Below are 24,289 nucleotides of genomic sequence, written 5' to 3' on the forward strand. Positions count from 1 at the left end.
GAAGGAAGCTCATTGTCACGATCGTTATAATGAGTGGACCAAAGCACAGCGTGATCTGGGTTCCACATATATTACTAGGTGAAACTAACAGCAAAACAAAAACAATCATTCTCAAAACGAAACGTGAAGCTAACAATAGTGCTAACATAGTCAAGATCCCACAAAGGGGAAATGGCTGCCTAAATAGGATTTACCCCCCCAATAATAGACAACGATAAACAGCTGCCTCTGATTGGGAACCATACCAGGCCAACAGAAATATAATCACCTAGATGACCCACCCTAGTCACACCCCGACCTAACCAACATAGAGAATAAAACGCTCTCTATGGTCAGGGTGTGACACTCGTGCAAGCCTATGTGCAGATCAAATGCAAATCTAGAATGCTGATTAAGGCGTTTGCTTGTCCTAAAATTTCAAAAGATTGCTCAGAAAACCAGTTGTTTTAATCAGCGTATGCTTACTTTGATTATGACTGTACGTCAATTTAAGATATGCAGAGTAGAGGTCGACTGATTTAAAGTTTTCATAACAATCGGTAATCTGCATTTTTGGACGCCGATTACATTGCACTCCACGAGGAGACTGCGTAGCAGGCTGACTGACCACTTGTTACTCGTGTGCAGCAAGAAGCCAAGATAAGTTAGCTAGCATTAAACTTATCTTATAAAAACCAATCAATGTTAATAACATAATCACTAGTTAAACTAGTAATATTATCAACCATGTGTAGTTACCTTGATTGTCCTGCGGTGCATGTTTAATTTAATATCGAATCACAGCCTACCTCGTCAAACGGGTGATGATTTAACAAGCGCATTCGCGAAAAAAGCACTATCGTTGCACCAATGTACCTAACCATAAACATCAATGCCTTTCTTAAAATCAAAACACAAGTATATATTTTTAAACCTGCATATTTAGTTAATATCGCCTGCAAACATGAATTTATTTTAACTAGGGAAATTCTGTTACTTCTCTTATGTTCTGTGCAAGCAGAGTCAGGGTATATGCAGCAGTTTGAGCTGCCTGGCTCGTTGCGAACTGTGTGAAGACTATTTCTTCCTAACAAAGACCGTAATTAATTTTCCAGAATTTTACATAATTATGACATAACATTGAAGGTTGTGCAATGTAACAGCAATATTTAGACTTAGGGATGCCACTCGTTAGATAAAATACGGAGCGGTTCCGTATATCACTGAAAGAATAAACGCTTTGTTTTCTAAATGATAGTTTCCGGATTTGACCATATTAATGACCTAAGGCTCGTACTTCTGTGTGTTTATTATATTATAATTAAGCACTCATTCAAACAGCACTTTCCTGCATTTGCCAGCAGCTCTTCGCTGTGCTTCAAGCATTGTGCTGTTTATGACTTCAAGCCTATCAACTCCCGAGATTAGGCTGGCAATACTATAGTGCCTATAAGAACATCCAATAGTCAAAGGTATATGAAATACAAATGGTATAGAGAGAGAGAGAGAGAGAGTCCTATAATTCCTACAATCTAAAACTTCTTAACTGGGAATATTGAAGTTCATGTTAAAAGGAACCACCAGCTTTCATATGTTCTGAGCAAGGAACTTAAACGTTAGCTTTCTTACATGGCACATATTGCACTTTTACTTTCTTCTCCAACACTTTGTTTTTGCATTATTTAAACCAAATTGAACATGTTTCATTCTTTATTTGAGACTAAATATATTTTATTTATGTATTATATTAAGTTAAGTGTTCATTGTCATTATTACAAATATATATATATATATATATATATATATATATATATATATATATATATATATATATATATATATATTTGTAATAATGACCATTTTTATATATATCATCGGTATCGGCTTTTTTTTGGTCCTCCAATAATCGGTATCGGCGTTGCAAAATCATAATCGATCGACCTCTAGTGCAGAGTAAGGTGTTTACATGACTAATGTCATATTCGGCCTATTTCCATAATCAGTTTAATATTGAATTATTAGTGTGCATGTAAACGTACTGATTGCGGTGTCATTTCTGTGGCGTAGAACAGTCAAGTGGCCACACGGACCATAAGTGTCAAACCAGCGGGGTATATCCTGAATCGAGTAGACGTGATTGCTTCTTCTGAATTTCAGAGAGAGACGTGTTTGTTCTATATCATATTTCTAACTGAACCCTGCCCTGATTGTTCTCAATTAGATTACTGCTGAGCAGCGAACGTTTAGGTTGATGACAGTGGGCCAGGCTGCGCTTCACGGACTTGTTTTTCTATAGGAATAATGAGGTTAAGTCATTGCTAGGATCTTTTGTCTTTCTGTGGTGCAGAACATTCAAGGGGGGACACAGACTATAAGTGCCGAACCGGTAGGATATATCCTGAATGGCCAGCCCATCACCGTGCTGCCTGGTGGTAAGTAGCTAACCATTAGACATGTCTGTTCTTGTTATCTTATCAATGTCCTGATAACCCAAGTATTTCACTGCCCACCGGAAACCTAGAAGTAACCACCTTTTTAGTGGGATCCAGAGAAATGTGACAGGGAGTGTTTTGTGTTCTGTAATTGTGTCATGCAAACTTTGGGTCATAAAATAATGGATATATTTTTTCCAGTGGGAAGTGTTTTGTAAAGTGAAAATAGACAATAGCTATATTTCCATTATTATTCCAGTGATACATTTTTTTTTGTCTACATTTAGAAAGTTTGCATAGAAATAGATGCTACAATTGCCTGCTACAGTGCATTTCCATTAAACTGTCTTGTGTCGATTTAAAAACGGCTGGATGTAATAATGTCACACCTCGCAAAAACCTTGTGTCAAATAGAAATGTAAGTGGTTCATAAATTGGCAACCGGCTGCATGCCCTCCCACCCATCCGTTTCATGTCTTAGGTAGGCTGCAAAAGCCAGCATGGGTAGAATGCAAGAATTGACTAATATTTGTCATATTCTAATAATTGTTATATGCCAACATATCCTAACGGTCCGCGCCATGGTGAGACTTGCACTCCTGTAGATCTGACGTAATTTGATGGTGAAACTTGCATCCAGCCAAGCAGAAAAACAAAGCGTAGCAATTTTAGGCATTCTTGAAAGTCAGGACAATCTTTGTCCTGCAAACAGTCAGCATTTCAAATTAAATGTGGAGTAGAGCTTTATAGATAACATCACGTACCCCCGCATGCCATCAAAATGATTTGGCAATAATAATTTATTCAGTTTGACAAAAGTAAAAATCCACCTCTGTCGCACAGATAAAAATGTTGTCGACCATTAAGAACATTTCTCCTGTAGCTTCCGTCGCAATGTTATGTTTTTATGCGACATTGCTTTTGTTGAATAAACCTTCCTATTGTGAGCGACTCACTACTGTTTTTCCTCCAGGCCAGGGAACCCAGCTGCAGCTAGCGCCCCAGCAGGTCCCATCTCAGCCCAGGGGCAGACCGTCCACCAGCGGCTTCACCACAGTGCGGATCCCCGTCACCCTCACCATCCGCACCACTAACGGAGTCCAGACCATCAGCACTCTGGCCTCCGCCGGGGTCACCCTCTCATCCTCCCCCACGACCCTCCACACCACCGCTCCATCTGTCACAGGTAAGGAAGGCTCTATTCCTTGTGGGCCATCAGTCTCTCCACAAGTTGAACACAGGGATTGTAAGTTAAATTACAGTCTTAGCAAACCAATTATTGTCAGTATGAATTTAAGTCTAATCTCAAAGGGTAAACTTTATTGTTAAAAAAAAAGCCACCTTCTGATTTCTGTTATGGATCATTGTCTTGGACACTAATCCTGGTGTGTGTGTGTGTGTGTGGGGGGGGATTGTTTCAGACAGTTTTTCAGGTGCAGCAGGAAGCCATGCTGTGAGTCCCCTCACAATCTCACCCAGAGCACAACAGCATCCGACCCCGCAACCAGCTCCCAGCACTAACCCTGCTACCAGTGGTCCGAGCACGGCTCCCTCGCCTAGTGCACCCCTCAGAGGTTAGTAGTCTCCAGGAACACACAGCTTTCCTGTAACAGCTAACAGAAATAGGATGGTGTACTGCATACATCGTTCAGATATTACTACTGTGTAGCCTGTTGCTGTTTCACCACTCCAAACAAGACATTGTCTATACTAATAGAATATCCTATTGAAGTCAAAGGTAATTTACTACTGACCAAGCCCCCCATTGTGTACTGTGATTTGGCACATTAAATAGTTTTCATACCCAGTGTACTGGTGTTTGTTTTGCAGTGAGTGCACCAGCCCCCCCCGCCAGCCCCAAGATGTGCAAGCGCTGTGGATCAGAGTACAAATTGGTCAACGCCCTCCGGGGCTTCATGTGTGTAAGTGTGCCTTAGGTAGACTTTTTGTACTCTCTTTGGGAAATGGATATAACTTTTTAGTGGATGTTGACGTTCATATAGATATTATTAGCCCAGGCCCGACCGTGAAGGACTGTTGTGGAAAGCTCGTCCTTATGTGGCAAAATCCTCTGCTATTATGTCATTTTCTCTAGAAGCGTCCTGTGAAGTGTTAAACACTGATAATGGTAATAGATAGAGATGTGTGAATATTGATATTTACCATGCTGGTCCCTCTTCTAGCTCTGCAGCAAGCAGATCGCCCTGAGCCTGGATGCTATCAATGCCACGCTTTCCTCCAAATCTTCCAAGTCCTCCAAATCCACCGCCTCCTCTCCCTCCTCCTCCTCTTTGTCCTTCTCCAAGACCTCCAAGGAGCCAATCACCACGCCGGTGCGACCGGTGTGTGTGCCCGAGGGTGGCAGCTCCGTCGTGGAGACCGACCAGCAGGGCAAGCTCATCATGCTGGTGGAAGACTTCTACTACGGCGTGGACAAGGGCCGCAACCTGAGTGGTGCACCAGTGGAGAAGCCGCCGGGCGTCTTCAAGTGCGTCCACTGTGAAAAGACCCTGAAGACTAACATCAAGTGAGTGGATGTAGTGTGGGGAAACAGGAATTCATGTTCACGTTTTACTGAATTGACTGAAATCTTACCCTCTCACCCGCTTTGTCCTCCATCTTCTACTCCTCACTCTCTTCCAGGCTGATGAACCACATGCGTCACCACGTGGAGATGACGGCGCAGCAGAACGGCGAGGTGGACACGCACACCGCCTGCCAGCACTGCTTCCGCAACTTGGCCACGCCCTTCCGCTTGCAGTGCCACGTGGAGAGCGTCCACAGCCAGTTGGAGTCCACCAGTAAGGACTAGCTAGCTCCCCACTCGCCCACCAACCATTCAGTCATACCACATACAGTCACTGTCGCTAAAACAAAGTGAATCTATCGGCACTTGCCGTCCCACCAAAATTCTCCCACGTAGTCAGAGCACATTATCAGCACTAGATGCTGATATATTGCCTTGTTGGGAATTGGGTGAATTGAACCCTTTGCCTATGATGGTCACGCCCACCGCAGAAATCAAATGAACATAAATCCCCATCAAAATCCGTCTGTTTAAACTCGAAATATCCATTTTTTTTGTTTGTTTTTTGCATGGGCTGCAGCTCTATCCACCGTATTCACTGATATATCTGCGGTGAATGTCAGACCATGAGACATCCCGATAATCTGTCTTGTTACGAAATCGTATGTAGCGTCCGAATGATTTTGGCTACACACTAATATGACCCCTCTGTTGAAAGCTGAGACTCTCGTGAACATGCTCCAGGTCGCTCACAAGACTTGTCTCAAGGTTCCCGGTTTAAAAAAATAATGGAAGTGTATATGGAGATAGTTTAGTGCCTAAAATACATGTAAAAAAAGAAACAATTGTTTCCTGATCTTTCTTATCTCTCAGATATTAGGACCGTCACTTCAGAACAAACTTCCTTTAGATTTTTTTTTTTTGGACTATCTGTTGGACTATCTGTTCTTCCATGTAGTGAATCTGTTATTTAATACGTTTCTATTGGTTAATAGCAGTAATGCAAATTCAATGTTTCATGTTCTTTTTTTTGATACCTTAATAATTAAGGGGTCTTAAAATTCAAAACCAAATAGTTAAATGATCCTTGGCATGACCATCTTAAAACAAGTTCATGTAATAGTTTAGAATTTCATTGCCGCTCTAGTAAGCAGTCACTCTTATTCAGTGACTTTCAATACGTGCATACAACAAGAGGACTGAGCACTTAGACTCTCTGGCCTTTTTTCTGTTTATCACAGCTAAGTGTAAGATCTGCGAGTGGGCATACGAGAGCGAGCTTGCCTTCCTGCAGCACATGAAGAACACCCACAAACCGGGAGAGATGCCCTACATTTGCCAGGTAAACAGTGCCCACTTGGGGCCCGATTCAGACATAGGAAATCTGTTCCTTTTTTGCGCATTTTGATTGAAGCACTTTTCAGTAGTTGGTATTCAGACTTACCATATGCAGGTGTGTAACGGGCTTTGTTGGTTGTGGCTTAAATTTGATTAAACTGCTAAAAACACTCCCACTTGCTGGCCAACCATTTTTCATTCAATAGGGATTTCAGTACATTTATCAAAAGCCATCCCTTTAAATAAAATTAGAATTCTCTGCAGACTCAATATAATATATATCAAGCGAAATGCAGCAAAATGCGTTATACCGGGTTATTTCTGTATTTTGCAAGTTATAGATCTTCAAAATGTGATTGCTGACATGCAAAACATTTTGGGACTATATCAAAAATGGTTTACTGAAACAAAAAAAACAAAACAAATTGGTAGAGTTTTCCTTTACGTTCATGGTCATAAAACCCTTAGAGAAAAGTGCATAAAGGAATTGCGTTCCATTTAAGCGCACTTAACTCTGATCGGAATCGGCCCCTTGTTCATTATTTATACTGTCTCTAAGTCCATATACACTCTCCGACCAGTTCATTAGGTACACCCATGTAGTACTAGGTCAAACCCCCATTTGCCTCCAGAACAGCCTGAACTTTTTGGATAATTATGCAAGGTGTCGGAAATGTTCCACAGGGATGTTGGTCCATGCTGACGAGATGGCATCACTGCAGATTGGACGGCGGTATATTCATGCTGCGAGCAGCCCATTCCATCCATCTCACCCCTATTGGGTTGAGGTCCAAGGACTGACCAGGCCACTCAAGTAAACTAAACTTGCTGTCTTAGCATAGTTACAAATAGAAATCAAACTGGATGGACATCAGAAATAGAGGAAGGACTAAGAACAAACAAGAGAGAACTATTGTAAAGTAGACTGTGTATAAGATGTATGGATTGAAGGTAGAACCAGAAGTGTTTATTAGTTTACTTCAATTGGGGGATTGGCGGTAGAGTTTGCGGGGAATAATAATAAAGGTACATTTTTAAAGAATATATGTATGTCTATATAGGTATGTGTATGTACAGTGGGGCAAAAAAGTATTTAGTCAGCCACCAATTGTGCAAGTTCTCCCACTTAAAAAGATGAGAGGCCTGTAATTTTCATCATAGGTACACTTCAACTATGACAGACAAAGAGAAAAAAAAATCCTGAAAATCACATTGTAGGATTTTTAATGAATTTATTTGCAAGTTATGGTGGAAAATAAGTATTTGGTCAATAACAAAAGTTTCTCAATACTTTGTTATATACCCTTTGTTGGCAATGACAGAGGTCAAACGTTTTCTGTAAGTCTTCACAAGGTTTTCACACACTGTTGCTGGTATTTTGGCCCATTCCTCCATGCAGATCTTCTCTAGAGCAGTGATGTTTTGGGGCTGTTGCTGGGCAACATTGACTTTCAACTCCCACCAAAGACTTTCTATGGGGTTGAGATCTGGAGACTGGCTAGGCCACTCCAGGACCTTGAAATGCTTCTTACGAAGCCACTCCTTCGTTGCACGGGCGGTGTGTTTGGGATCATTGTCATGCTGAAAGACCCAGCCACGTTTCATCTTCAATGCCCTTGCTGATGGAAGGAGGTTTTCACTCAAAATCTCACGATACATGGCCCCATCCATTCTTTCCTTGACACGGATCAGTCGTCCTGGTCCCTTGGCAGAAAAACAGCCCCAAAGCATGATGTTTCCACCCCCATGCTTCACAGTAGGTATGGTGTTCTTTGGAGGACAAAGAATGCTGAGTTGCATCCAAACACGACGAGTTGAGTTTTTACCAAAAAGTTATATTTTGGTTTCATTTGACCATATGACATTCTCCCAATCTTCTTCTGAATCATCCAAATGCTCTCTAGCAAACTTCAGACAGGCATGTACTGGCTTAAGCAGGGGGACACGTCTGGCACTGCAGGATTTGAGTCCCTGGCGGCGTAGTGTGTTACTGATGGTAGGCTTTGTTACTTTGGTCCCAGCTCTCTGCAGGTCATTCACTAGGTGGTTCTGGGATTTTTGCTCACCGTTCTTGTGATCATTTTAACCCCACGGGGTGAGATCTTGCGTGGAGCCCCAGATCGAGGGAGATTATCAGTGGTCTTGTATGTCTTCCATTTCCTAATAATTGCTCCCACAATTGATTTCTTCAAACCAAGCTGCTTACCTATTGCAGATTCAGTCTTCCCAGCCTGGTGCAGGTCTACAATTTGGTTTCTGGTGTCCTTTGACAGCTCTTTGGTCTTGGCCATAGTGGAGTTTGGAGTGTGACTGTTTGAGGTTGTGGGCAGTTGTCTTTTATACTGATGAGTTCAAACAGGTGCCATTAATATAGGTAACGAGTGGAGGACAGAGAAGCCTCTTAAAGCAGAAGTTACAGGTCTGTGAGAGCCTATATTCTTGCTTGTTTGTAGGTGACCAAATACTAATTTTCCACTGTAATTTGCAAATAAATCCATAAAAAATCCTACAATGTGATTTTCAGGATTTTTTTTCTTCTCATTTTGTCTGTCATAGTTGAAGTGTAACTATGATGAAAATTACAGGCCTCTCTCATCTTTTTAAGTGGGAGAACTTGCACAATTGGTGGCTGACTAAATACTTTTTTGCCCTACTGTATATATGTGTATATATATGCATGCGTGTATGGATATATATATTTACCAAAAAAATATGGGGGATTGGAAATGATGCAGACAATTACATTGGAAGCAACATTCTTTTCCGCAATATTAAGCTGATCCACCCTCTACAAAAACACAAAAACAAACTTGCTGTCTTGTTCCAGGTGATGTTTTTCCACAATTGTCCAGTGTTAGTGATCATGTGCCCACTGGAGCCACTTCTTGTTTTTAGCTGATAGGAGTGGAACCCGGTGTGGTTGTCTCCTGCAAAAGCCCATCCTTGATGAGTTGTGCATTCCGAGATGCCGTTCTGCATACCACTGTTTTACTGCACCATTATTTGCCTGTTTGTGGTCTGCCTGTTAGCTTACACAAAATCCCCGAATGGCCGCCATTTCTGAGATATTGGATCCGGCGCACCTGGCACCGATGGTAAAACCACGCTCCGTCGCTTAGGTCACTCGTTTTGCCCATTCCAAAGTAAAACTGAACAATAAAGGAATGCCCTGATGTTTGTCTGCTTGCAAGCCAAGTGACTCACTGTCTGTATGAGCGATCCATTTTCATGAACGGGGGGGTCGAATAAACTATCCGGTCAGTGCATTTCTACGCAATGTCCTGTCGAGGGGAAAAGCTCACTATATCAACATGTAATGTCTCCTAATGCAATTCACCCCTCCCTCTTCTCTCTTCTTTGTGAAGGTGTGCGACTACCGCTCGTCCCTGTATGTGGACGTTTTTGCCCACTTCCATGAGTTCCACAACGGCACGGCCAATCTGCTGTGCCCCTACTGCCTCAGAGTGTTCCGCTCCAGCAGCAACTACCAAAACCACTACAGCCGCCACCAGGTAAACCCAATGAGGCTATATGCCACATCAGATACATGTGGTACATCTATGGCCATTGGCAGCCAGTCTATTCCACTCCACCCATTTTCCTATGTGTTTGTGTGCAGAAAAAAAAAGTGTTTAAATGCGACCGGTGCCGGCTTCAATTCCTCTTCGCCAAGGACCGGGCAGAGCACAAGGTGCAGTACCACAAGACCCACCTCAAGCCACGGCAGCTGGAGGGCCTGAAGCCTGGTACCAAGGTTTGTCTGTGTGTGTGTGTGATATTTTGAATTTGTGTGTGTGTTTTATTTATATATATATATGTGTGTGTGTGTGTGTGTGTGTGTGTGTGTGTGTGTGTATATATATATATATATATATATATATATATATATATACACTGCAAAAAAAAAAAGGGAACACTTAAACAACACAATGTAACTCCAAGTCAATCACACTTCTGTGAAATCAAACTGTCCACTTAGGAAGCAACACTGATTGACAATACATTTCACATGCTGTTGTGCAAATTGAATAGACAACAGGTGGAAATTATAGGCAATTAGCAAGACACCCCCAATAAAGGAGTGGTTCTGCAGGTGGTGACCACAGACCACTTCTCAGTTCCTATGCTTCCTGGCTGATGTTTTGGTCACTTTTGAATGCTGGCGGTGCTTTCACTCTAGTGGTAGCATGAGACGGAGTCTACAACCCACACAAGTGGCTCAGGTAGTGCAGCTCATCCAGGATGGCACATCAATGTGAGCTGTGGCAAGAAGGTTTGCTGTGTCTGTCAGCGTAGTGTCCAGAGCATGGAGGCGCTACCAGGAGACAGGCCAGTACATCAGGAGACGTGGAGGAGGCCGTAGGAGGGCAACAACCCAGCAGCAGGACCGCTACCTCCGCCTTTGTGCAAGGAGGAGCAGGAGGAGCACTGCCAGAGCCCTGCAAAATGACCTCCAGCAGGCCACAAATGTGCATGTGTCTACTCAAACGGTCAGAAACAGACTCCATGAGGGTGGTATGAGGGCCCGACATCCACAGGTGGGGGTTGTGCTTACAGCCCAACACCGTGCAGGACGTTTGGCATTTGCCAGAGAACACCAAGATTGGCAAATTCGCCACTGGCACCCTGTGCTCTTCATAGATGAAAGCAGGTTCACACTGAGCACATGTGACAGTCTGGAGACGTCGTGGAGAACATTCTGCTGCCTGCAACATCCTCCAGCATGACCGGTTTGGCGGTGGGTCAGTCATGGTGTGGGGTGGCATTTCTTTGGGGGGCCGCACAGCCCTCCATGTGCTCGCCAGAGGCAGCCTGACTGCCATTAGGTACCGAGATGAGATCCTCAGACCCCTTGTGAGACCATATGCTGTTGTGGTTGGCCCTGGGTTCCTCCTAATGCAAGACAATGCTAGACCTCATGTGGCTGGAGTGTGTCAGCAGTTCCTGCAAGAGGAAGGCATTGATGCTATGGACTGGCCCGCCCGTTCCCCAGACCTGAATCCAATTGAGCACATCTAGGACATCATGTCTCGCTCCATCCACCAACGCCACATTGCACCACAGACTGTCCAGGAGTTGGCGGATGCTTTAGTCCAGGTCTGGGAGGAGATCCCTCAGGAGACCATCCGCCACCTCATCAGGAGCATGCCCAGGCATTGTAGGGAGGTCATACAGGCACGTGGAGGCGACACACTACTGAGCCTCATTTTTAGGACATTACATAAAAGTTGGATTAGCCTGTAGTGTGGTTTTCCACTTTAATTTTGAGTGTGACTCCAAATCCAGACCTCCATGGGTTGACAAATTTGATTTCCATTGATAATTTTTGTGTGATTTTGTTGTCAGCACATTCAACTATGTAAAGAAAAAAGTATTTAATACAAATATTTCATTCATTCAGATCTAGGATGTGTTATTTTAGTGTTCCCTTTATTTTTTTGAGCAGTGTATATAGATATAGATATGTGTATGTATGTGTGACAAGAAACCTGGATTTCTGCATAAATTGGTCATAATGTCATCTGATCTTCATCTAGGTCACAACAATAGACAAACACAGTCTGCTTAAACTAATAACACACAAACAATTATACGCTTTGATGTCTTCATTGAACACACCGTGCAAACATTCACACTGCAGGGTGGGAAAAGTATGTGAACCCTTGTATTTAATAAATGGTTGACCCTGCTTTGGCAGCAATAACCTCAACCAAATCTTTTCTGTAGTTACGGATCAGACCTGCACAACGGTCAGGAGGAATTTTGGACCATTCCTCTTTACAAAACTGTTTCAGTTCAGCAATATTCTTGGGATGTCTGGTGTGAACTGCTCTCTCGAGGTCATGCCACAGCATCTCAATCGGGTTGAGGTCAGGACTCTGACTGGGCCACTCCAGAAGGTGTATTTTCTTCTGTTGAAGCCATTCCGTTGTTGATTTACTTCTGTGTTTTGGGTCCTTGTACTGTTACGTCACCCAACTTCTGTTGAGCTTCAATTGGTGGACAGAGCCTAACATTCTTCTGCAGAATGTCTTGATAAACTTGGGAATTCATTTTTCAGTCGATGATAGCAAGCTGTACAGACCCTGAGGCAGCAAAGCAGCCCCAAACCATGATGCTCCCTCCACCATACTTTACAGTTGGGATGAGGTTTTGATGTTGGTGTGCTGTGCCTTTTTGTCTCCAAATCAAAATCAAATCAAATGTATTTATATAGCCCTTCGTACATCAGCTGATATCTCAAAGTGCTGTACAGAAACCCAGCCTAAAACCCCAAACAGCAAGCAATGCAGGTGTAGAAGCACGGTGGCTAGGAAAAACTCCCTAGAAAGGCCAAAACCTAGGAAGAAACCTAGAGAGGAACCAGGCTATGTGGGGTGGCCAGTCCTCTTCTGGCTGTGCCGGGTGGAGATTATAACAAAACATGGTCAAGATGTTCAAATGTTCATAAATGACCAGCATGGTCGAATAATATTAAGGCAGAACAGTTGAAACTGGAGCAGCAGCACAGCCAGGTGGACTGGGGACAGCAAGGAGTCATCATGTCAGGTAGTCCTGGGGCATGGTCCTAGGGCTCAGGTCCTCCGAGAGAGAAAGAGAGAAGGAGAGAATTAGAGAACGCACACCTAGATTCACACAGGACACCGAATAGGACAGGAGAAGTACTCCAGATATAACAAACTGACCCTAGCACCCCGACACATAAACTACTACTGCAGCATAAATACTGGAGGCTGAGACAAGAGGGGTCAGGAGACACTGTGGCCCATTCCGAGGACACCCCCGGACAGGGCCAAACAGGAAGGATATAACCCCACCCACTTTGCCAAAGCACAGCCCCCACACCACTAGAGGGATATCTTCAACCACCAACTTACCATCCTGAGACAAGGCTGAGTATAGCCCACAAAGACCTCCGCCACGGCACAACCCAAGGGGGGGGGGGCAACCCAGACAGGATGACCACATCAGTGACTCAACCCACTCAGGTGACGCACCCCCTCCAGACATAGTGTTGTGTGTCTCTTCCAAACAACTCAACTGTAGTTTCATCTGTCCACAGAATATTTTGCCAGTAGCGCTGTGGAACATCCAGGTGCACTTTTGCAAACTTCAGACGTGCAGCAATATTTTTTTTGGACAGCAGTGGCTTCTTCTGTGGTGTCCTCCCATTAACACCATTCTTGTTTAGTGTTTTACGTATCGTAGACTCGTCAACCGAGATGTTAGCTGACACTATAGGATTCTTCTTAACCTCCATTGAGCATTCTGCATGGTGCTCTTGCAGTCATCTTTGCAGGATAGCTACTCCTAGGGAGAGTAGCAACATTGCTGAACTTTCTTCATTTATAGACAATTTGTCTTTCCGTGGACTGATGCAGTGGAATGGTGCATAAGCTGAAAACTGTAGTGTTTATTAAAGAAGCAATACAACTGGCCTTCTTTAGACTAATTGAATATCTGGAGCATCAGCATTTATGGGTTCAATTACAGGCTCTAAATGTCAAGAAACAAAGCACTTTCTTTTGAAACTGTCAGGCTATTCCATGTGAGAAATTGCCAAGAAACTGAAGATCTCGTACAACCCTGTGTATTACTCCCTTCACAGAACAGCGCAAACTGGCTCTAACCAGAGTATAAAGAGTGGGAGGCCCTGGTGCACAACTGAGCAAGAGGGCAAGTACATTAGCATCTAGTTTGAGAAACAGACGCCTCACAAGTCCTCAACTGGCAGCTTTATTAAATAGTACCCGCAAAACACCAGTCTCAATGTCAACCTTGAAGGGGCGACTCGGGATGCTGGCCTTCTAGGCAGAGTTCCTCTGTCCGGTGTCTGTTATTTTGCCCATCTTATTCTTTTATTTTTATTGGCCAGTCTGAGATATGGCTTGGATGGGCAAAATAACACACAGATGACTTGTGAGGCGTCTGTTTCTTAAACTAGACACTGTAATGTACTTGTCCTCTTGCTCAGCTGTGCACTGGGGCCTCCCACTCCACTTTCTATTATGGTTATGGCCTGTTTGCGCTGATCTGTGAAGGGAGTAGTACACAGCGTGGAATAGCCTTCATTTCTCAGAACAAGAATAGACTGAGTTTCAGAAGAAAGTGCTTTGTTTCTGGACATTTTGAGCCTGTAATCAAACCCACAAATTCTGATGCTCCAGATACTAGTCTAAAGAAGGCCTGTTTTTATCGCTTTTTTAATCAAGAGAACAGTTTTCAGCTGTGCTAACATAATTGCAAAAGGGTTTTCTAATGATCAATTAGCCTTTTAAAATTATACATTTGGATTAGCTAACACAACATGCCATTGGAACACAGGAGTGATGGTTGCTGATAATGGACCTCTGTAGATATTCCATAAAGAATCTGCCGTTTCCAGCTACAATAGTCAATTACAGCATTAACACTGTATTTCTGATCAGTTTGATGTTGTTTTAATGGACAAAACAGGGACATTTCTAAGTGACCCCAAACCTTTGAATGTGGGGAGTAACACACACACATTCGTGAGTGATTGCTAGGGTGTGATATTCTGAATTTTTGTGTGTGGTAGACCAAAAAATACATATTTTTGTCTCTTCTCCGTGATTCAAAAGTATATAGTGGTGTGAATGTTATGCATTTTCCCTGTGCATTATGGGAATATTAGTCATGTATATTAAGTGGTCTAAGAATATTTCTGTGTTCCAGGTGACTATCCGGGCCTACGCGCTGCAGGGCAAGCAGTACTACTATCAGGAGTCTTCGGGCCGAGGAGACCGCCGACCCTCCAAAGTGATTGATGTTCCGTCTGCTCCCCAAAAACCAGAGCCCAAGAAGAAGCCTGTTGAGAGCCTGATGAAGCTGCTCACTAAGTTCCAGATGAGGTAGAGGGTTGATGTTTTTCCCCCTGATTGTATTGGCACGAAATGGAATTGACGCCAAGCTTTATTCAGACTCGATTGAATTTAGCGTTTAGCTTTGCCGTATAGCAAAATTGTTGACCATTTTATCATTTGGAGCAGTTGTCTAGGATGATGCGGCTAGAAATGGAATATCAAAAATGGATAAGCTTGACATTCCATCGCTGTGCACCATGGGTAACCTGTCTCTGCCTTCCTTCCCCACAGTGCATCGCTGGCCCAACAGAACTGCATGGAGTGCACCTTTAAGATTCCCGACTTTGCCAACCACTTCCCCAGCTACGTCCACTGCTCCTTGTGTCGCTACTGCACCTGCTGCTCCCGAGCTTACGCCAACCACATGATCAAGTGAGTGACATTGTTCAACTGAAGATTCCTGAAATGTTGGTTTGGAGAAAGGTGTATGACACGTTTTCTGTCTCTCTTTGCAGTAACCACGTGACTCACAAGAGCACCACCCAATATCTGGCCATGTACGAGTCATACTCAAGGTAACAATCATTTCCTCAATTTTTGGGGGGCAGTGTTTAATTGAATGTAGTGTTTTTTTTAAAATCCTGATTGCTCAAAACCCTCTTGGTCCCATTTCAGAATGGATGAGATGAGGTGCACGTCGTGTAACTACAGAACCAAGGTGGGTGATATGATGGCCAACCACCTGGTGGATCACCCAGACCATGATGCTGCAAGCTTCAGCAAGCTGGAGGTGGAAGGTTATTAAGTTTTGAGTTCCACCTTCTGATAGTTAAATATCTTTGTAAAAGGTCAATCCTTTCTATATGGCAACCTTTTTGTTGATTTTTTTTCTCTCATTCAGATGTGCCCGAGAAGGCTTCTCAAAGGTATTTAATATCCTCTTTATATATAGAGTGAAATAACTTAGTAGGACAGAATTGAACTGGCTCTCAAGTTGAAGCCTAGTTACACTTTGGTTGCACTGTGACACCATTGCTTCATCAAATGTGTGTCATTGACTGAGCTTCCTGAAAACTAAAATGTTTTTCTTTTCCCCCTGTAGCATTGTTGTTCCAGAAATCAACCCAGGTCAAGGGGGGTATTTTGTGCCTATCCATCTGCTACCAGCTGGCAATAGTTCCACCCTGCTCTCTATCAAACCACTCCTATCCTCCAAACCCAGCATGACCATCCTTGGTCCCAATAAAACCATGCACTCCACTGTCCCTGCTGCATCCAATGGTGTCTGGACAACCCCCAAGGTTGATGGCTTGGGCCAAGGGATGGAGCCCCAGGCAGTGGGGTCCGAGGGGCTGAGCCACAGAGAGCTTTTCCACGGAGGAGAGGCCAGGATGGACAAATCCAGGAAAGAAGGGTCAACCAAATTAACGGTGCACCAGCTGAAGGTGATGCTCTATGCCCTGTGCAATGGCTTCTCCCAGGCATCCCTGCACTTTGGCACCCAGCCAGAGCTCATCCAGGCCTGGATGCTGCAGCAGGAGATCCAGCGCCTCCAGAAGGACTGGATCTGGAGCACAGACCGCATCGCAGAGTGGGTGATGTGCCAGCGGGAGCAGCAGCTGCCAGTCACAGAGGAAAACCTGCTCCAGACAGCCGCGCAGGCCTTGGAGGAGTCGCACGAGATCGGTGAGTTCTACGAGTGGGCTGTGGACTTCATGCTCCGCCACAACCTCAGCCTGCAGGCCACCTGCTCGGCCAAGCACCCGCTGCCACGCAACGTCTACGAGAGTGTCCGCATCTTCACTCGCTTTGTCTGCAAGCAAGTCAAAGATGTCGGTTTCCGGCCAACCTCCATCGGATGCATTGACGAGCTCTCTGTGTTCGTGGACCTGGATAAGCTCAAGACAGACCCCGAGGCGTTTCAGTTGATCGGCACCGGGGAGCCCCTGATAGAGGTGGTCCTAGCAGGGCTGGCCGACGGCACCATGCTGCCCACCATGGTGTTCCTCAAAGGCAACCCTCCACACCTCCCGAAAGCCATCCCGGACTCTGTCTTCCTGGAGGCGCGCCCGCAAGGCTTTACGGACAACGAGCGGCTCCAGCTGTGGCTCTCTAAGGTGTGGCAGAAGCATGTGAACCCCCAGGCAGGGGGAAAAGGTCTGCTGATCATGGACACCCACCACGGCCACCTGGCTGACAACTTCCTGGCTGCCCTCAACAGCAGCAACACCCTGCCGGCGGTGATCCCCATCGGCTGTTCATGCCGCCTGCAGCCCCTGGAGCTGTGCGTGGCACCTGTTTTGAAGGAGTTTCTACAGGCCCGCTGGTATGCAATGCACACCCAGAATGAAGGAGCTGTGACTCTGGGGCCAGGTGACCTGGCCTTACTGCTGGTGGAATGTCTAGGTGACGTGGTCTCGTGCTTGGCAACGCAGCCCCAGATCTTCCAGCAGTCCTTCATGATGGTTAGCATACCGCATGAGGAAGGAGAGAAAGGTCCGGCAGAACTGGTGCAGAGCCTGACCGAGGCTCTTGTCATGTTTTCTCCAGCAAGGTCGAAGAGCGCTGAAGTGCTAATGAAGGACAAAGGGGTGAGCTCGGACATTATGTCGGCGTACACCTTGCCCTCGCCGCCACCCAAACCGCAAGCACGTGTTTGAGAAGGACAGCGATCTGGAGTCTTTTCACGGTTTTGAGGAAACTGATTGTTCATCATTGGCGGACCGACACCTCAGACTACAGACTTGGATCTTTTGACACTTTCAAACCAAGGGAATTGTGACATTTGAAGCAGAGATGGGATAGCTCTGGAGACCGTACCGGACCAGTTAAACTGTGCACATGCTTGTTCCTTTCACTTGGGAAGGTGATGCAACTTTCAATGACAAGCTGCTGTGTTTTACATGTAACCCTATAAGGTTCAACAATGACTAATACAACCTGTCTGTTATAGGAATTAAATTCCTCTATGTTCATAAAGCAAAATACTTTGTCCACTTAAGAATTAAGGTTCTTATTTTTTATAAAATTAGTTTATATACCACACATAACGTCATGTCTTACAAAAATGTCCCTCCTCCTGGATCATGACAAAGCTGCTTTTCAATTCAATTCCAACACATACACATTGTGTATCTTCTGCTACCATGTTACAGAATCTACTGCACGCCCAACGGTTTCTCCCCTCCCTGGTTGGGGACCAGACATCTTTACTCTTTGTTTCACTGTGATCACGAGTTGTCTGTTGACCCTTCCTATTGGCCTATGTACCAACATATTCTTTAACAGACCACGCCGTGAATTATAACTCGACGCCAAATGTATACATTGTTTAGTCATTATTGATAAAAATCCTTCAACATTGTCTTATGCAATTAAAAAGTATCTTCCTGTCAACACTAGACTACACGCTTTGTAAATAATAATAACTTTGTAATTTCTTATCAGTGAGATCAGAATGTCACTTCTAGTAGGGAATGTTTGATATTCTATTAACTCAAATGTATGACTGTATGTGGATGTAGAAATGGTGCCAGAGCTCTGACACATCTTCCGATCTACTTTATTTATAAAGCTGTGATGGATTTAGCTAAGACAAACAGCCCATCCCTTATCAATTGGCCATCGTTTCAATTTATTGAAAGCAATGTAGCCATGTCTAATGAGAAATTACCTCAGACCAACCATGCCGTTCACAGGAAATCTCAGATCATGCCTTAGGATGGAATCCAAGAGATGGCAGTCTACCTCTCAGGTTTGTCTTTTATTTTCTTCACCTGAACGATTAACTATTTTTTAAATATGAAATAAAGTGTTGGGTCTGCTTTAATGGTGGGTTTCCCTTTGTGGTATTAACAGCATATAGTCTGGTGCAGTTCTGTATGGTTGAACCAAAAATGTGTTTAACATGGAAACAGACAAGATGATGTGGATAAATCTGGGCATTACAGAAGTCCAAAGATGTAATTTCTTCTCATGAATGTTTGCCCGCAGCTCTGCTTGTGTGGACCTTTCCAATTACAGTATATGAATATAATCCCAATTACAGTATATGAATATAATCTCAATTTCACCAGATTTAATTTAAGCCTGACTGTCATTCAAGTTTAAATAACTCACCCATTCTGAAGTTTACAACATTTATTTTTCATATTACAAAAGCGGGGTGGGGGGTAAATTTGTTACATAGCAGTCCTATCAAAGCGGTAACATTGTAGAATGGACAGACCAATAGTGTGGCTTAACGTACAGTCCTTATCGTCATCATTCAAACCCACTGCAAAAGAAAATGTACATTATTACGTTGTCATATTATATATAACAAGCACATGCTGTGTGAAATATTCCACAAGCTCTACATAGTTGTTCAATTTAGGACAAAGAAATGACAATTTTAAACAATTTTCCTGAAGTGATACTACAATGCCAACTATGGGCCTTTGACACTTCTGACTGGACAGTCGAAACAAGTTATGTGGCTATAACTTACCTGACCATGTGGGCAATTTCCCAGTTGGTCTCACAGGACATGGGGCCAACAATCTCCACGCCTTCTTTTGTCACAATGGCAATTTCATGCTATAAATAGACAAACAGTAACGTCACAAATAGCTACGAGACTGGTAGCTTCAAAATAGAAACATTGACATTCCCAATGTGCTGTTGAAAATAACATTAAATTCTGGACAGTTCCCGAGACTAACAACTCACCCTGTTGTAGGAGCGAGCGTCGCGATAGTATAGCACCTTGAGGCAGCGCTCAATTAGAGCCCGGGCCTCATCCTTCGTGATCTCTACCTTGTTCTCTACCACCTCCCTCATCAGGGGCTGCATGGACACAAAGAATAACCGTACACTAAACAAACCCAGACATACTGTAAGGTTCTGTGTAGTACTTCCAACTGTGGAACATCCATTTTTACATACAGTATCAACATGAGGTAACATCTTAATTTTATGCAGAAGCATCATGCAGTACAGATTACTTCCAATTATATTCATACAATTTCTTGTCCCAGAAGGGGTTGCCACTATTTCAATATGAACTAGTGTAGCTCAGCTCTACAACTTGGAAAATGAATTACAACTTTAGCCAATCTTTCAAATAGAAACTATGGCATCTTATCTTTCAATTGCTAAAGATAAGTTATAAACTATGAAATGTATAGAAGTTAATACTGCCACACAGTAGTAGTCCCCTCGTGTTTATTAGCTCATTTGTCCTCTCACCTGTGCCAGGTAAGCGCCAAACCCTGTAGCCACTGTAGGTGCCTCATAGGCCACACCCAGCTTGTCCACGTAGCCCAGGAAGCTAGAGAAAAATACAAGTTATTAATCTATTTTGTTGTAGCTAGCTACTATAATTATTTATAGCTGCAGATCCCCAGTCAGTTTGATGTTAACTTCGAAACCAGGGTAGGAGGTTTGTTAAAGGCAAAAACTAACCAGGATCATGGTTAAAATAGTCTAACATGACAAACGGGCACTCCCACATTTCTAAGCAATTTTAAGAGCTCCACCTCTTGGCATGAACTCTGATAAGGACAACAAAAAAAGTGCTGAAAACTCAAGCCACCTCTCGTCATTGTAGAATCCACCGATGACCACAGTGTTCCACAGTGGGTTCATCTTGCTGCGGCGGTTGTACATTACCCGCGTCAACCAGGAGTGGATGGCTTTTGGGCTGTAGCTGTGGCCGTCACCTAGGAGCTCCTCATCGATCCTGGGACACAACCAGAGAGATCTGATCACTGGTGGTCCTCAGGGAGATAACCAAGCAAAGGAAACGATGCCAGAAACCATTCAAACAAAGCAGCCCCTCCAGAATGTTTCTCAGTCTCTTCCCCACCTTTAAGATATCTTTAATGCTTCTAGAAAAATTGCAGGACACAAGATCAATTGGTGGAAGTCTGCATTACTACCACTGAACAATAACCCAGAGTCGTCTCTTCCTATATATCCCCCAGTAGTCCAATGTTTTATACATTGTCTGAATGTATCCTTCCTTGCTAAATATTGTACTGACATTTTAATAAAAAGTATTTAGATGTAGAAACAGATGGACTACATCTTACAATTTCACATTTCAGTGGTTGAACCATCCATTAATATATATTTTTCCCCCCAGTTTCAACACCACTTGATGGAGATTTAAATAAAATGTACTCCTTAAACTCCCATGTATCTGGAGGAACAAAACAAAAAAAATCCATATTACAGAGACAAAAGACCTCAGGTGGAATAAACCTCCCAAACTTCCATTTGCTCTGCATTCACTTGCTACTTGGCGAAATACAGAAGCCTCCTTGTCATGGCATGCAATTGTCAAGTTGACCTGCACAGATTACAAATGTTCCTCTGAAACAATCTAAATAAATTAGGATTTGGCCCTATTATTTCTCTCCATTTGCAGAATCACACCCAACTCCAACCGGTACCTCCAATTGCACCATCCCTACGGTGAAGTGTGGTGGCAACATCATGCTGTGTGGATGTTTTTCGGTGGCAGGGACTAGGAGACTAGTCAGGATCAAGGGAAAGATGAACGGAGCAAAGTACAGAGAGATCCTTGATAAAAAATACCTGCTCCAGAGCACTCAGGACCTCAGATGGGGCAAAGTTTCACCTTCCAACAGGACAACGACCATACGCACACAGCCAAGACAATGCAAGAGTGGCTTCGGGACATGTCTCTGAATATCCTTGAGTGGCCCAGCCAGAGCCCGGACTTGAACCCGGGGCGGCAGCGTAGCCTAGTGGTTAGAGCGTTGGACTAGTAACCGAAAGGTTGCAAGTTCAAATCCCTGAGCTGACAAGGTACAAATAGTTCAGCCACTGAACAAGGCAGTTGTTCCTAGGCTGGCATTGAAAATAAGAATTTGTTCTTAACTGACTTGCCTAGTTAAATAAAGGTAAAATATTTTTTTTTAAATGAAACCCGTTCGAACATCTCAGGAGAGATCTGCAGAGAAGAATGGGGAAAAACTCCCCAAATACAATGTGCCAAGTTTGTAGCGTCATACCCAAGAAGACCCGAGGCTGTAATCACTGCCAAAGGTGCTTCAACATAGTATTGCGTAAAGGGTCTGAATACTTATGTAGATGAGATATTTCAGGGTTTTTTTCCCAGTCTAAAAACCTGTTTTTGCCTAGTTAAATTTTTATTTATTTAGGACAAGGCTGTAATGTAAAAAAAAGTGGAAAGTCAAGGGGTCTGAATAGTTTCCGAATGCACTGTAGGTAGCACAGGTGACCAGGAAGGATTAGCACAGGTGAACAGGAAGGATTAGCACAGGTGACCAGGAAGGATTAGCACAGGTGACCAGGAAGGATTAGCACAGGTGACCAGGAAGGATTAGCACAGGTGACCAGGAAGGATTAGCACAGGTGACCAGGAAGGATTAGCACAGGCTAGAGAACAGGACATAGAACAGGACATACAGTTCTTACGGTATCACTGATACAGCTTATAGAATGCATCTCTCTGCACCTTCTGTATAGGAGCTATTTATATTTCATATGTGCAATAAAATGGGAACTTCACCCGAAAAGGTTAACGTTTGTACAGCTGATTCTTGTGGACGTGTTATGAACGGCTCTCTCCTGTGCCAGTAACTTTTCATAGGGAATCGCCACTACATATACTATGAACTACTCTATTTGTTGTGTATGTGCCTGCTTGTGTATTTGCTATACATGTGCCTTGGTCCATGATTGTGAATGGAAATATTTACCACATATTGGGCTCCCGAGTGGCACAGCGGTCTAAGGCACTACATCTGAGTGCTTGAGGCAGCACTACAGACAATCTGGTTCGAATCCAGTCACAACTGGCCGTGATTGGGAGTCCCATAGGGTGGTGGACAACTGGCCCCAGTGTCGTCTGGGTTTGTCCAGTGATGGCTGTCATTGTAAATACGAATTTGTTCTTAACTGACTTGCCTAGTTAAATAAAGGAATAAAAAAAAATATTTAGGTTTCTGAAAGAAACCTTAAACTTACACCATCTGTTCGATGATCTGCTTCATGTACTGGTAGTCTGCGTAGTCGCCGGAGGCACCCAGAATGGTGCTGTCGTTCACTTTCATGAGTCGAGAGATGTTACGGAACCGTGCTAGGGAACCATAGGAGCCCAGCATATCAGCTGCGATTATGACGCCACCTGTAAACTTCACTCCCAGTACTGATGTTCCCGTCACCATGGGGTTTCTTGAGTTCAGGGTGGGAAAAATGTGAAAGTTTGTCATGAGTAAGTCTAACGTTACACTACAATGCAATACAGAGCGATGCATGCTGGACGTTTATTTAGACTCATGCATTTATAATGAAACCATGCCGGGAGTAGGACTAGTTAAATAATATGCTTCAATAGTATCCTTTATTGTGGTGAGTTTTGTTAGCTAGCATTAACCACGTATTGGGCTCCCGAGTGGCACAGCGGTCTAAGGCACTACATTTGAGTGCTTGAGGCAGCACTACAGACAATCTGGTGACTATGAATAGGTAGCCAGCTAGCGAGGCATAGATGTGCAATTTATCATCAGCCAATTTGTTGGAAATAGAATAAGAAATCCCGAGAGCATATCAAGTTTAGTTAGATAACGTTACCTAGCTAGCGTTAGTAGCTCAACATAACTAGCTAGTAGCTCCATCGGCTTGCTCCGCCATGATGATGCAGCTTACCGAGGAAATCGAAAGCGTGAGGACATTATTAGGGATCTCTACTCAAATTACTCAAAATGATTCGCTTACAGCGTGTGTTTGATAGGTCCGCATCCTGGGGTTAGACTACTGCCTGGAAATGAATAAAATTGTCCGGGTTTTGGTCCATTTTCCCAGAAATTGAGTTTCAACCCGCTTGAATCCATGTTGCAAATTTGCGGATGTGACGACAAACCTTGTTTTGTGTTCTGCTGCAAAGAATATGGAATTGTGGGAAACAGGAGGCAGATCATTTTAACTGAAGCACAAAATTACATATCTTATTTCTAACCACATGTAAACGTTTACCAGTAGCATAATCAATACAACAACAAACTCAACAATAGCTGTATTAGTTTTATTATAAATGTTCGATGATTTAGTCCAAATGAAAGGAGTAGAAACAGAGTGGAGTTAAATTGTGCTGAATGCTGGTAGAAGGTCAAGTTTACATATGGTGCGTTCGTAAATGTACTCTGGGGTGCCAG

General features: G+C 43.7%; 1 protein-coding gene across 1 annotated transcript; it reads right to left on the reverse strand.

Annotated features, from left to right (window-relative positions):
- Window positions 1-18,109: 18,109 nt before the first annotated feature.
- On the reverse strand, window positions 18,110-24,018 carry LOC139392348 (proteasome subunit beta type-4-like). Its single transcript, XM_071140275.1, has 7 exons — window positions 23,853-24,018; window positions 23,103-23,309; window positions 20,677-20,823; window positions 20,331-20,412; window positions 19,812-19,928; window positions 19,591-19,679; window positions 18,110-19,377 (listed from the first exon to the last, which is right to left on the reverse strand). Exons 1-7 carry the CDS (start codon window positions 23,966-23,968, stop codon window positions 19,365-19,367), a joined length of 771 nt encoding a protein of 256 aa, XP_070996376.1. The 5' UTR covers window positions 23,969-24,018; the 3' UTR covers window positions 18,110-19,364.
- Between the last annotated feature and the right edge of the window lie 271 nt (window positions 24,019-24,289).

The sequence above is a fragment of the Oncorhynchus clarkii genome, chromosome 32, assembly GCF_045791955.1.
Source record: "Oncorhynchus clarkii lewisi isolate Uvic-CL-2024 chromosome 32, UVic_Ocla_1.0, whole genome shotgun sequence".
Lineage (NCBI taxonomy): Eukaryota > Metazoa > Chordata > Actinopteri > Salmoniformes > Salmonidae > Oncorhynchus > Oncorhynchus clarkii.